Below are 11,922 nucleotides of genomic sequence, written 5' to 3'. Positions count from 1 at the left end.
AAAAAAAAAAAAAAAAAAAAAAAAAAATTCCCGTGGCCACCATATGGTAGGGCCAGGGGCGGCAGTAGAGACCACACCAGCTTTTAGATCAGCCACAGATTCAGATGGGCAGGAGACTGTTAGAATTTCTGTTGTAAAGCCCATTCCACTGCTGGTGCTAGAAATCTCATCTCAGTGGGTCTGTCCTCCACAGCATTTGCCCATGCAGGCTCAGCATGGTACTTGGCCATCAGGCTCCTGGTGACAGTAGCTTTGTCCTACTGTCCTGTCTATAAGGTCTGGGCGCCCAGTGCTGTTCCCGGTGTTAGCTGAGTCTTCTCTGTGCTGACTATGGAAACAGGCAACCCTGGGGAGCTTGGGGTTCTATAAGGGAAACCTGGGTTTCCCTTATAGGGTTCTCAGGGACCCACAGGTGGCTGACAGTCTCCTGTCCCCTCTGCCACCTCTGTGGTCATATCCTGCAGCCTTTAGGAGGGCGCTTCCTGTCTGTCCCTGTCCTGGTCCCCTGTTTCCTCAAGGACTAGGCTTTGGAAACACAGAAGCTGAGGACTCATTCCCAGCGTCTCTGGGAAGTTGCCGTCAGCCTTTCCCTGAAGTGACAAATGCGTCCCTAATGGAACAAGGTACAAGGACATGGGACATCATCTAAGTCATATTTTTGTGAAAACTATTTAATCTGAATCTGGCCATGAGAAAACATAAACCCAGATGGTGCACCATTCTATAGAGTGTGCTTGGATACTTCAAAAACACCAACATTTCAGCCTGGCGCAGTGGCTCATGCCTATAATCCCAGCACTTTGGTAGGCCGAGGCAGGCGGAGCACGTGAGGTCAGGAGTTTGAAACCAGCCTGGCTAATATGGTGAAACCCCGTCTCTACTAAAAATACAAAAATTAGCCAGGCGAGGTGGCTCATGCCTGTAATCCCAGCTACTTGGGAGGCAGAGGCAGGATAATCACTTGAACCCAGGAGGTAGAGGTTGCTGTGAGCCAAGATCACGCCACTACACTCCAGCCTGGGTGTCGCAGCGAGACTCTGTCACAAAACAAACAAAATAAACCAAAAAAACCCATGAAAAAAATAAATAAATAAAACACCATCAACATCTCGAAAAACAAAACCAACAAAGTAGGGAAATTTTGATTTGTAAAGAGACTAGAAGGACTAGAAGGACATGGTGGCCTGGCACGTTGGCTCACACCTGTGATCCTAGCACTTTGGGAGGCCAAGGCGGGAGAATCACTTGAGCCCAGGAGTTTGAGACCAGCCTGGGCAGCAAACTGAGACTCCATCTCTACAAAACATTTTAAAATTAGCTGGGCATGGTGGCATGTACCTGTGGTCCCTGCTACTTGGGAAGCTGAGGCAGAAGGATTGATTGAGCCCAGTTGGTTGAGGCTGCAGTGAGCCATGATCACACCATTCATTGCACTTCGGCCTGGGCGGCAGAGTGAGACCCTGTCTAAAAAAAGAAAAAAAAAACCAGACAGACATGGTAACTGAAAGCAGTGACTGATCCTTAATGGGATCCTGGATGGATAAAAGGGAAAAGGTGTAAGGGACAAGGTTGTGAGGGCACCTGGCGTATGGACTGTGCTTTAGGCCGTATTAATATGTGCACTGGGTGCTCTCCTGGGTAAAGGAGGGGCTCCCTGGAACATTCCTTTCTTAAGTTTGAGGGTGGTGATGGTGGTGTGGTTGTGCAGGAACGTCCTTGTGCCTGGGAGTTGCGTGATGTGTTTTGCAGTGAAGTATCAGTGTATGCCACTGACTCTCAGATGGCTCGCGGGGAAAACGATGTGTATGTATCCGAGAGGGATAATGCCCATATGAGCGAAATATCGGTAATCGGTGACTCTGGCCGCCGGATATGTGTTCATTATTATACTGTTCGTTCAATGGAGGGGGCATCTTCTCCACTGCTGTGCCAGGAAGGCTGGGCGGGGGGGTCCAGATTCTGTACATCAGACACCCCTACCCCATCTTGTGCTTAATAGAGTGCAGGATCCCTCCTGAGACCCTAATCTAACCCTCAAGTCCCTTCTCCTGCCACAGGAGAAGCAGGCTCTGAAAGGCTTAGGGTCCATCCCCAGTCCCCATGGCCCATCCAGGAGAGCCGGCTGCTGGCTGCACCCCTGAGCTTCTGCTTCAATGCCTGATGCAACCGGAAACCTCTTCACTTACCCTTCAAGTCACTCCCAGCTGGGTCTCAGGGTAGGGGTAGGTCTGGGAAGGAGCCACCTGTGGTCACCAGATGCTCCGTCACCACTCACAGGTGTATTGGGGTCTGGCCATAGTTGGGATGGGCTCCCAGGGACCTCTCTGGGGAGGGCCGGGCAGCCTGAACAAAGCTGCTGGGAAGGCAGGGACTGTGCATCCACTGGGCCTGAGGTCACGAGCTTCTTGGCTGTGTTGGGCCAAGGGAGGAGACAGGAATCTGTGACTCCAGAGCTTGGCCAGAGAACTTCCTAAAAGGCATGTTCCGGCCGGGTGCGGTGGCTCACACCTGTAATCCCAGCACTTTGGGAGGCCGATGGGGGCCGATCCTGAGGTCAGGAGTTCAAGACCAGCCTGGCCAACAGGGTGAAACCCCATCTCTACTAAAAATACAAAAATTAGCCAGGCATGATGGCAGGCGCCTGTAATCCCAGCTACTCGGGAGGCTGAGGCAGAATTGCTTGAACCCAGGAAACCCAGGAGGCGGGGGTTGCAGTGAGCCAAGATCGTGCCACTGTGCTCCAGCCTGGGTGACAAAGACTGTCTCCAAAAAAAAAAAAAAAAAAAAGAAAAAAAAAAGGCATGTTCCTACCACCAGGGCTCGGCACCTCCGGCTTCTGTGTGGACTGCGTGCTGTTCCCTCCCCTAAACTCCCCCAAAGCTGGCTACCCACTCATCCTTCCAGTCTCTACCAGAACACTCCTGCCCAGGCTGGGTTTGGCGGTTGCGCTGCGGAGTCCTGCAGCCTCATTCTGCTGCGTCTTGTTTTTCACCACCTGTCATTGACTTGACTTTGTCTGTCACGTTCAGTATGTCTCCCTCACCAGAGTGAGCTCTGCCCCAGCACTGGGCCTGTAGAAGTGTTCTGGAGATGCACTCAGGGCTTGCACCCGACAGAATGGAAGCAGCTGCAAGGCAGGGGGATACTGAGTACCCTGCCCTGGAGAATGTGCAGACTGTGGATCTGTGGGGAGTGTAAACCGTCCTCTAGGGTGGTTTTTTTTTTTTTTTTTTTTTTTTGAGACAGAGTCTTCGCTCTGTCGCCCAGGCTGGAGTGCAGTGGCCGGATCTCAGCTCACTGCAAGCTCCGCCTCCCAGGTTTACGTCCTGCCTCAGCCTCCTACAGGCGCCTGCCACCTCACCCGGCTAGTTTTTTGTATTTTTTAGTAGAGACGGGGTTTCACCGTGTTAGCCAGGATGGTCTCGATCTCCTGACTTCGTGATCCGCCCGTCTCGGCCTCCCAAAGTGCTGGGATTACAGGCTTGAGCCACCGCGCCCGGCCTAGGGTGGTCTTTATCAGCCTATCCTCGCTCCTGTGATAGCATCTTTCAAGCGTTTATTTCAAACAGGAAGCTGGTAAGTGCACACTCATTTTCGGGAGAGGGTACTGTCAGCCACATCTTCCTGCCCCATATCACAGAGCTGGCATGTGACAGCTGGCATCCTGGCTGGCACTCGCATCAGGCTGTCTCCACAGAGCTGCCTTTTGGGAGGGGTCTGGCTCAGTTTCCTGGGCCCACTCTGTTCATCCCCCTGCAATAATGCCACAAGCCCTTGGTACACGTTACCTCATTTATTCTCACAACATGCCTGTGAGGTAGGGAGGGGCAGGGACTGTCCCCGTTTTACAGAGGAGGAAGTTGAGGCACACAGAGGTCAAGTGACTTGCCCAAGGTCACAGACGGCGGCCAAGCTGGAAAAGGGCCCTGGAGCAGGCCCTTGGTTCACCTGGGGGAGTCCCCCCTGCAGCAAGCGCCAGCCAAGAGGATGTCTCGGATGCCAGAGAGGCGCATACACAGTGTAGAGCAGCCCCTCGGGTACTGAGCTGGCTTCGGGGCTGAGCCCCTGCCCTCCCCCACCCCGCCCTGCAGGCCCAGGCCATTGCAGCTCAGGGCTCGTGACACCCTGGGAGTGGGATTGGGGGCAGGAGAGAGAGAAGGATAATTGGGGTAAAAAAAAAAAAAAATAGAAAACTCAGAGGCTGGGCAGATGGGCCCTTGGGAGTAGGGGGGAGGGGTGGAGACCAAAATAAAAGAGGGCTGCTTACACACAAGGTATGTATTTTTACACACACTTGTACACACACCTAGATATAGTACATGTAAAAATATATGCTATTCACACACCCGCCTCCTGCCAGGTGCCCCGAGAGCCAGCGGCGGCGGCGCTGGGTGGGCATGGGTGAGCAGATGGGCGTTTGTTAAATATACACTCTAAGGTCTATGTGCATATGTACACATACATACAGACACCGCCGCCCGCCCCTCGGGCACCAGACACAGGCGCGGCTGAGGACAGACAGCCCCTTGGAAGCCACTCTGAGTCCTAGATTTTGCTGAAGGAAGAAGGGGCTGGAGAGAATAAAAGGCGGGAGTCTGGAGTGTGATAACTGTGGCTTCGTCTCATTTCCCCTCCAAGACTAAAACCTCCCTCATCTGCTCAGTGGTGAGTCCTGCCTGACACTGCCCAGGGCTGGCGGGGCACCTCCCAGTGAGGCGCCTCCATCTGCGTGTGTGTGCGCGTGAGGTTGTGTGTGAGCACTTGGCGGGGAGGGAGGGGACGCGTGTCCATCTCTCTGTCCTCTGGGCCCTCAAACCGCAGAGAGGGCTGAGACCCAGAAAGCTGCTTGCCACAGTGGTGACCACTGTGTGAGCTCTGAAGGGAAAAGAGAAAACGTAAGAATGAAAATCCAAGGTCAGAGCGGGGGGTAGCCGGGGAAAGGAGGAGGGAACATGGCAGGTGCCCAAGGCTGCCCTTGGACTGTCGTCATCTTGTAAACAAGCTAGTGTGAGTTCTCATCAGATAGAAGGAGTAAAAGACCGCAGTCTGGAGGCTGAGCCGGGAGTTGCCGACGTCCATCTATCTTGTCCACCACGGCCAGTAAGAGGAAAAAAAAGTTTCCTAGTTTCGTGATTTTGTTGATTTTTTTTGTGAGTAAAATTTTCATAACCTAAAGCTGGGAGGGACCCAAAAAAGCCAAATGTGAGCCCTTGTATGCGTCAATTTGAAAGTTGGCTCAGGGTCTCTAGACAGAATAACCATAGCAAAGGCTGAGAAAACTCTGTTCCATTCACACTTAGTTTTTGTGGTTTTAATGATTTAAAATCATTTCTTTCCTCCTGCACGGTCTCAGAGCCTGGTCTGGGCCTCCGGGACATAAATCTCGATGCTGTCCGCGCTCTCGGTGGCTGAGTTCTGCCGCACGGAAGCTGCCCGCTTCGCCGCCAGGAGTCTTTTGCGGGCCTCCTGGCGCTGCTTGTCGCTGGCGTCTGAGGCCTTGTCACGGCTCACTGCCGGCTTGGATTTGGCTGGCTTCTTCGGGACCGGAGGGGGTGGTTTCTTCTCTTCCTTTAGTGAAGACAGTGAGGAGGGAACAAAAATAAAATAAAGGTGCCACGTTTTGTGTGGCGCTACCCCCACCATATGCTGGCAGCTGGAGTCTCCACCCCAGCTTCCCCGCATCGGGCACAAGCAACACACACTTGGAATCAGGAAGCCACGAGAAGCGATGACAGTGGGAAGAGCACAAGGCACAGGAACGGAAAGCAAGCCTAGACTCCGAAGGTGCTCAAGCAGCAGGATGGGCAGATCCCCACGTCCACCCTCATGTTGAACCACCAAGAGCTTGAGACTCAGGCAGGAGCTAGCCCGAGGACAGTCACAGACTTAAATTTAGGGCTTCGGGTCCCATTTTACAGGCTATTCTAGGGGAGTAGACAGGGCCATGGTTCAATAGGGGTCACTGGTTCTGCTGGTTTGCAGAAGGAGGCCTCAGGGAAGAGGCTGGCTACCACGAGGTCACAGAACTGGCTCCAGACCCCAGGACTCCTGGCAGCAGGGCCCCAGGAGAAGGGACCATTTTGCTGCCTCCTGTTATAACGTGATTGAGGCTGTGGGCGTGCCTCTCCCAGGACCCCCTTTTCTGGACATGCAGGGCAGGACACATGCTTCAGGGGCAGCCTCAACTATACGGAGCAAGCAGCATGCTAGACAAGTGCCAAGCATGAACCCCACGCGGTGATGGACGTGAGCCCCCAGCTCAAAGACGACACACGGAGAAGGGAGCCAAGCAGCACTGACCGATGTGGGCAGCGTTATTGCCGACCAGGAATTTGTCCCTGGACTTCCCCTCCGCACTGCTCCATGCTCACCTTCCTCTTCTCGGGGGTCTCCACCAGCTGCCAGCTGTTGGCCTTGAGGTGGTAGAGTTCATCGAACTTCATGCTGATGTCCTCGATGGACAGCTGTAGCAGGTCCCAGAACCCTGCCAGGTCCTGGGCTGTAGGGCGTGGGTTGGCATCAGGGTTCTGTGGGCCAGATGGGGATCAGTGGGGCGGGCTCAGCAGAGACTTGTCCTGCTCCCCCGAACCCCGTCTCCGCTCTCCCCCACCGCGCCCTGCTGAAGCATGTTTCCTCTGGCCCCACCAGCACCCGAGGGGGCTCTTGAGGCCTAGTGTCCGGGTCAGTATCTGTATGAATCAATCTAATCCAGTTCTGGTCAGCACCAGCCTTAGTGGTGGAGATCCTTGGGGACAGCCTGTAGGGCTGTGGTGAGGAAAGCACTCCTGTCCCTAATGTATGCCAGGCAGACAGTTGTTTTGCAGGGAAGAAATACAAGTTTTTGGCCATGGTGTAACACCGATTGCCCCATTCACTCCCAGGTGAGGAAGATCACAGAATCCGTGTTGTCTCCCTAGTGTCACTCTGTTCCATGACAATGCAACCCCCAGGTCTCCGTAGGTCTTGGAGACAAACACTCTCCACTGCGTCCCGCTGGGAGCACACAGATTCCCACAGGCAGAACAGCTAAGGACTCTGCTTTTGACCCCAGCAGGGCCAGCCCTCCTAACAGGTAAGAGGGAGGGAGAAAGCCAAGCCACCAATCCCAGCAGTGGTATTTCTTTAGTTTTTACCTTGAATGTCTTCTTAGATACAGAAAAAATATACATATATATGTGTATATAGATACAATTTTTGAGACGGAGTTTCACTCTTGTTGCCCAGGTTGGAGTGCAATGGCACAATCTCAGCTCACCACAACCTCCGCCTCCCGGGTTCAAGCGATTCTTCTGCCTCAGCCTCCCGAGTAGCTGGGATTATAGGCATGTACCACCACGCCCGGCTAATTTTGTATTTTAGTAGAGATGGGGTTTCTCCATGTTGGTCAGGCTGCTCTTGAACTCCTGACCTCAGGTGATCTGCCTGCCTCAGCCTCCCAAGTGCTGGGATTATAGGCGTGAGCCCCACGACTGGCCGATACAGAATATATTTTAGATAAATAAACCAGTGCTAATTGACTATCATCCGTGTGGCTGTTTCAACATGGAAAGGTAGAAGAGATCCGATAGGGCCGCTCTCGCCCCCTTTCTTGTGCTAGACACTGACACACATTGCCACTGTCCTTCCAACCCCGAGGAAGCCGCACTATTTGTGTTACAGAGGAGGGCACACAGGCTTCGCGGGGCTGGCGGAGTGTAGTGGGCAGCCAAAGGCTGGAAGCCCTGCTGTGGAGGAAGAAGAATCACACTCACCAAGTTTTGCTCACAGAGGCCCCGGAACTGCTGGAATTTCTGGGACATCAGTAGCTGGGCACTGCCCACCGCACTGAGGACTTTTCCTAAGACTGAGAAGCAGAGGGTGGGAAGACTGATTTAGCACAGCACAGCGTTTGTAGGGACGGCATCATGCTTTTGATCTCCCCCTGCACTCCCTTAAGGTAGAACTCATTATTTCATGATGGTGGTGGTCTTCATTTTACCTACACATTAGTCCATTCTCATTGAGAAAAACACAAACAATATAAAGTGAACCCCATCCCATTTCCTGAGGATATTTTATGGCAACAAATATGAAAACTGAGTATAAAATGTAAAACATTTTCCAGAAAAACATAAGAAGGTCTTAAGAAGAAATAGAGGCCGGGTTCAGTGGCTCACGCTTGTAATCCCAGCACTTTGGGAGACTGAGGCGGATCACCTGAGGTCGGGAGTTAAAGACCAGCCTGGGCAGCATGATGGAACCCCATCTCTACGAATACACAAAAATTAGCCAGGCATAATGGCAGGTGCCTGTAGTCCCAGCTACTCAGGAGGCTGAGGCAGGAGAATCATTTGAACCCAGGGGGCGGAGGTTACAGTGAGCCGAGATCGTGCCACTGCACTCCAGCCTGGGTGACAGCGAGACTCAGTCTTTAAAAAAAATAAAAAATTAAAAAATAAAAAATTTGATTAGACTCAAATATTTTTAAGAAACTGAAGCAGAACTCTTCTCAGAAAAGGAACTAGGTCTAAGTTTTACAGCTGAGGTATTAAAAACTTTCAAGGAACAGGAAATCCCTTTTTTTTATATTCTGTTCCAGAGATTAAATAAACATGGAAAATGATGCAACTTGTTTTAGGAACTCTGACAGCAGATAGGACATGCCAAGAATGGACCACTTTCACTAACATAAATGTAGGAGTCTTAAAGTATAAACAAATAGGATCTATCAGAAGAATTGTAAAAAATAAACATCCTAATTGAGAAGTATTTAACCCAGGAATACAAGGTTGATCTTGTATTGTGACTTCCAGTTTTAAAGTGCTGGCATCAGCCAGGCATAGTGGCTCATACCTGTAATCCCAGTACTTAGGGAGGCAGGAGGTCCCCAACAAAAATAGAAAAAATTAGCTGGGCGCGCTGGGGCGCATCTGTGGTCCCAGCCACCTGGGAGGCAGAGGCTGTGGTGAGCTTGGACCATGCCACTGTACTCCAGCCTGGGTGACAGAGTGAGGCCCCCTGCCTCAAAAAATCATAAAGTACTGGCACAGCTGGGCACTTTGAGGCCTAGGCCACATGGTAAAAGCCCATCTCTACAGAAAATACAAAAATTAGCCAGACATGGTAGCATGTGCCTGTAGCCCCAGCTACTTGGGAGGATCACTGGAACCAGGTAGGTTGAGGCTGCAGTGAGCTGTGATGACAGCATTGTACTCCAGCCTGAGTGACAAAGTGAGACCTTGCCCCCACCCCCCACCACACACAAAAAAGGTGCTGGCATAAAGACAATGCTACCCATCCCCAACCCCCTTAGAAATCACTGAAAAGCAAACAAAGTAAACAAGAGGGAGGCTGAGGTGGGTGGATCACAAGATCAGGGGTTCGAGACCAGCCTGGCCAACATGGTAAAACCCTGTCTCTACTAAAAATACAAAAATTGGTGGGTGTGGTGGCCCATGCCTGTAATCCCAGCTAGTCAGGAGGCCGAGACAGGAGAATCTGAACCTGGGAGGCGGAGGTTGCAGCAAGCCAAGATCACGCCCACTACACTCCAGCTTGGGTGGCAGAGTAAGAATCCATCTCAAAAATCAAAAAGTAGGACACCCAAATTTTATTTGAAATTAAAATTACTTACTTGAAATTAAAAAAGGAGGCTTGGGCATGGTGGCTCACACCTATAATCCTAGTACTTTAGGAGGCTTGAGGCGGGAGGATCACTTGAGCCCAGGAGTTCAAGACAGCCTGGGCAACAAAGTGAAACCCTGTCTCTATGATTGCTTGAACCCAGGGTTTCAAGGCTGCAGTGAGCTATGATGGTACCACTGCATTCCTCCAGCCTGGATGACAGAGCAAGACCCTGTCTCAAAAATAAAAAACAAAGAGTGTGGACTGCAGCAAGAGCTTTCCTGAACCTAGCCAGCAACAAGGAGAATGACAGGGTTGGGGAGGCCCTGCATTGTGAGCAGCCCTGTAGTTGCCTGTGGAGAAGAAAAGCCTGATAGAACTCTCCCAGGCACCCATTCCCACCCTATTCCCACATATGATTCCTGCTGGCCTGGGACACAGTCCTGGCCCCCATCTCACAATGATCTACTTACAAGAGCTCATCAAGGAAGAATTCGCCTCATTAAGAAATTACTAATTAAAAGGGAACTGACACAGGAGTTAAAGATATTACAGGAACAGCAAATGGCACATGAATACTTACCAGAAATTGCTGCCAGGGAATAGATGAAAATGGTAACATTTATCCATGAATATGTAAAATAATTCAAAGCAGAGACAGTAAGACAATGGAAGGAGATAAAACAGGGGCTCTGGAACTAGAGCAGGAGGAAAATCAGGCCATCACAGAAACAAGGCCACACTGGAGGTCACACAGAGGTTCAACCCTGCTGAGGACTTGTCCTGAGTAGCAGAGCCCTACAGGGAGAGGAGGGCTGAAAGGCTCCAGGTACAAAGTGCTTCAGCTGCCCCATGAACAGAACAAAACATTTATTTTAAACAAATAGTTAAGCTGGGGGGAATAAAATGAGCCCCCCAGGGTAGACAGTGGAGACCTGTGCCTGGCTTAAAGTGTGGGAATAAAAGGGAGTCTTTCCTAAAAAATTATTATGTAAGACTGTACCTGGGTACCTTATCTTTTTACAAACAGAAGTAGGGACTAAGTATTTAAAAGACAAACTACTAAAAGAGATTCAGAGACATGGAAGAGAAAGAACATGCATCTATCAGAGTTCTAAAAGGGGACAGAGAGATGGGAAAAATCAGAGGGATCATCTTCTAGGTGAGAAATCATGGATCACCTAGAACAACATGTCAAACTGTAAACAGCTGTGATTGTGGATGACTTTGTTCTTCTTGTGTTTCTCAGTTTCCTATAATGCACATATTAACTTTTTAAATTTTTTATTTGAGAAAATCTCTTGCTCTGTTGTCCAGGCTGGAGTGCAGTGGCGCCATCATAGCTCACTGCAGCCTCAACCTCCTGGGCTCCCAAGTAACTGGGACTATAGATGCACATGCCATCAGACCCAGCTTTTTTTTTTTTTTGCTTTTTGAGACGGAGTCTTACTCTGTCGCCCAGGCTAGAGTGCAGTGGCAACATCTTGGCTCACGCAACCTCTGCCTCCCAGGTTCAAATGATTCTCCTGCCTCAGCCTCCTGAGTAGCTGGGATTACTGGCATGTGCCACCACTTCCAGCTAATTTTTATATTTTTAGTAGAGATGGCATTTCACCATGTTGACCAGGCTGGTCTCAAACTCCTGACCTCAGGTGATCTGCCTGCCTCGGCCTCCCAAAGTCATGGGATTACAGGTGTGAGCCACACGAGTGCCTGGCCTAATCTTTTTGTATTTCCTATAGGAATGAAATCTCACTATGTTAGCCAGGTCTGTCTCAAACTCCTGGGCTCAAGTGATCCTCCTGCCTTGGCCTCCAAAAGGACTGGAATTACAGGTGTGAGCCACAGAGCCTGGCCTACATATTAATTTTTATTTTAAAAAATAAAGGGCAAGGAAAAATTGCTGCCAAAGGAATGAGTTTAACAGCAAACTCTCAACCATAATGGATGAAAACAGTAAAACAATATATTTCAAGTATTCAGATAAAGGTATAATTTACATTTCTACATTAGAGAAAGTATCATTCAAGAATGAATGTAGAATCCCAGCACTTTGGGAGGCCGAGGTGGGCAGGTCATCTCAGGTCCGGAGTTTGAGACCAGCCTGGCCAACATGGTGAAATCTCATCTCTGCTAAAAATACAAATACTAGCCGAGTGTGGTGGTAGTCACCTGTAATCCCAGCTACTTGGGAGGCTGAGGCAGAATTGCTTGAACCTGGGAAGCAGAGGTTGCAGTGAGCCAAGATCGTGCCACCGTGCTCCAGCCTGGGCAACAAAGCACAAAACTCCCTCTCAAAAAAAAAAAAAAAAAAAAAAA

The 11,922-nt window shown here is 50.6% G+C and overlaps 1 protein-coding gene and 1 long non-coding RNA gene across 3 annotated transcripts in view; one reads left to right on the top strand and one right to left on the bottom strand.

Annotated features, from left to right (window-relative positions):
- LOC108523053 (uncharacterized) overlaps positions 1–11,922 on the top strand; it is a 78,351-nt gene that overhangs the window by 48,532 nt on the left and 17,897 nt on the right. The window lies entirely within an intron of this gene.
- Positions 3,779–11,922, bottom strand: part of DLGAP4 (DLG associated protein 4) — a 174,404-nt gene continuing 166,260 nt past the window's right edge. The window contains exons 11-13 of one of the 2 annotated variants that reach the window (XM_017863514.1): positions 7,752–7,843; positions 6,372–6,527; positions 3,779–5,568 (exon numbers count right to left, since the gene is read on the bottom strand). In XM_017863514.1, coding sequence (XP_017719003.1) covers positions 5,350–5,568; positions 6,372–6,527; positions 7,752–7,843 — 467 coding nt within the window. In that variant the 3' untranslated portion in view covers positions 3,779–5,349. The remainder of the gene's footprint in view (positions 5,569–6,371; positions 6,528–7,751; positions 7,844–11,922) is intronic. The other variant, XR_001883682.1, reaches the window with a different exon arrangement.

Source organism: Rhinopithecus bieti, unplaced genomic scaffold (assembly GCF_001698545.2).
Source record: "Rhinopithecus bieti isolate Rb0 unplaced genomic scaffold, ASM169854v2 scaffold_71387, whole genome shotgun sequence".
In the NCBI taxonomy this organism is placed as follows: domain Eukaryota; kingdom Metazoa; phylum Chordata; class Mammalia; order Primates; family Cercopithecidae; genus Rhinopithecus; species Rhinopithecus bieti.
This window is presented reverse-complemented; position numbering and strand designations above follow the sequence as displayed.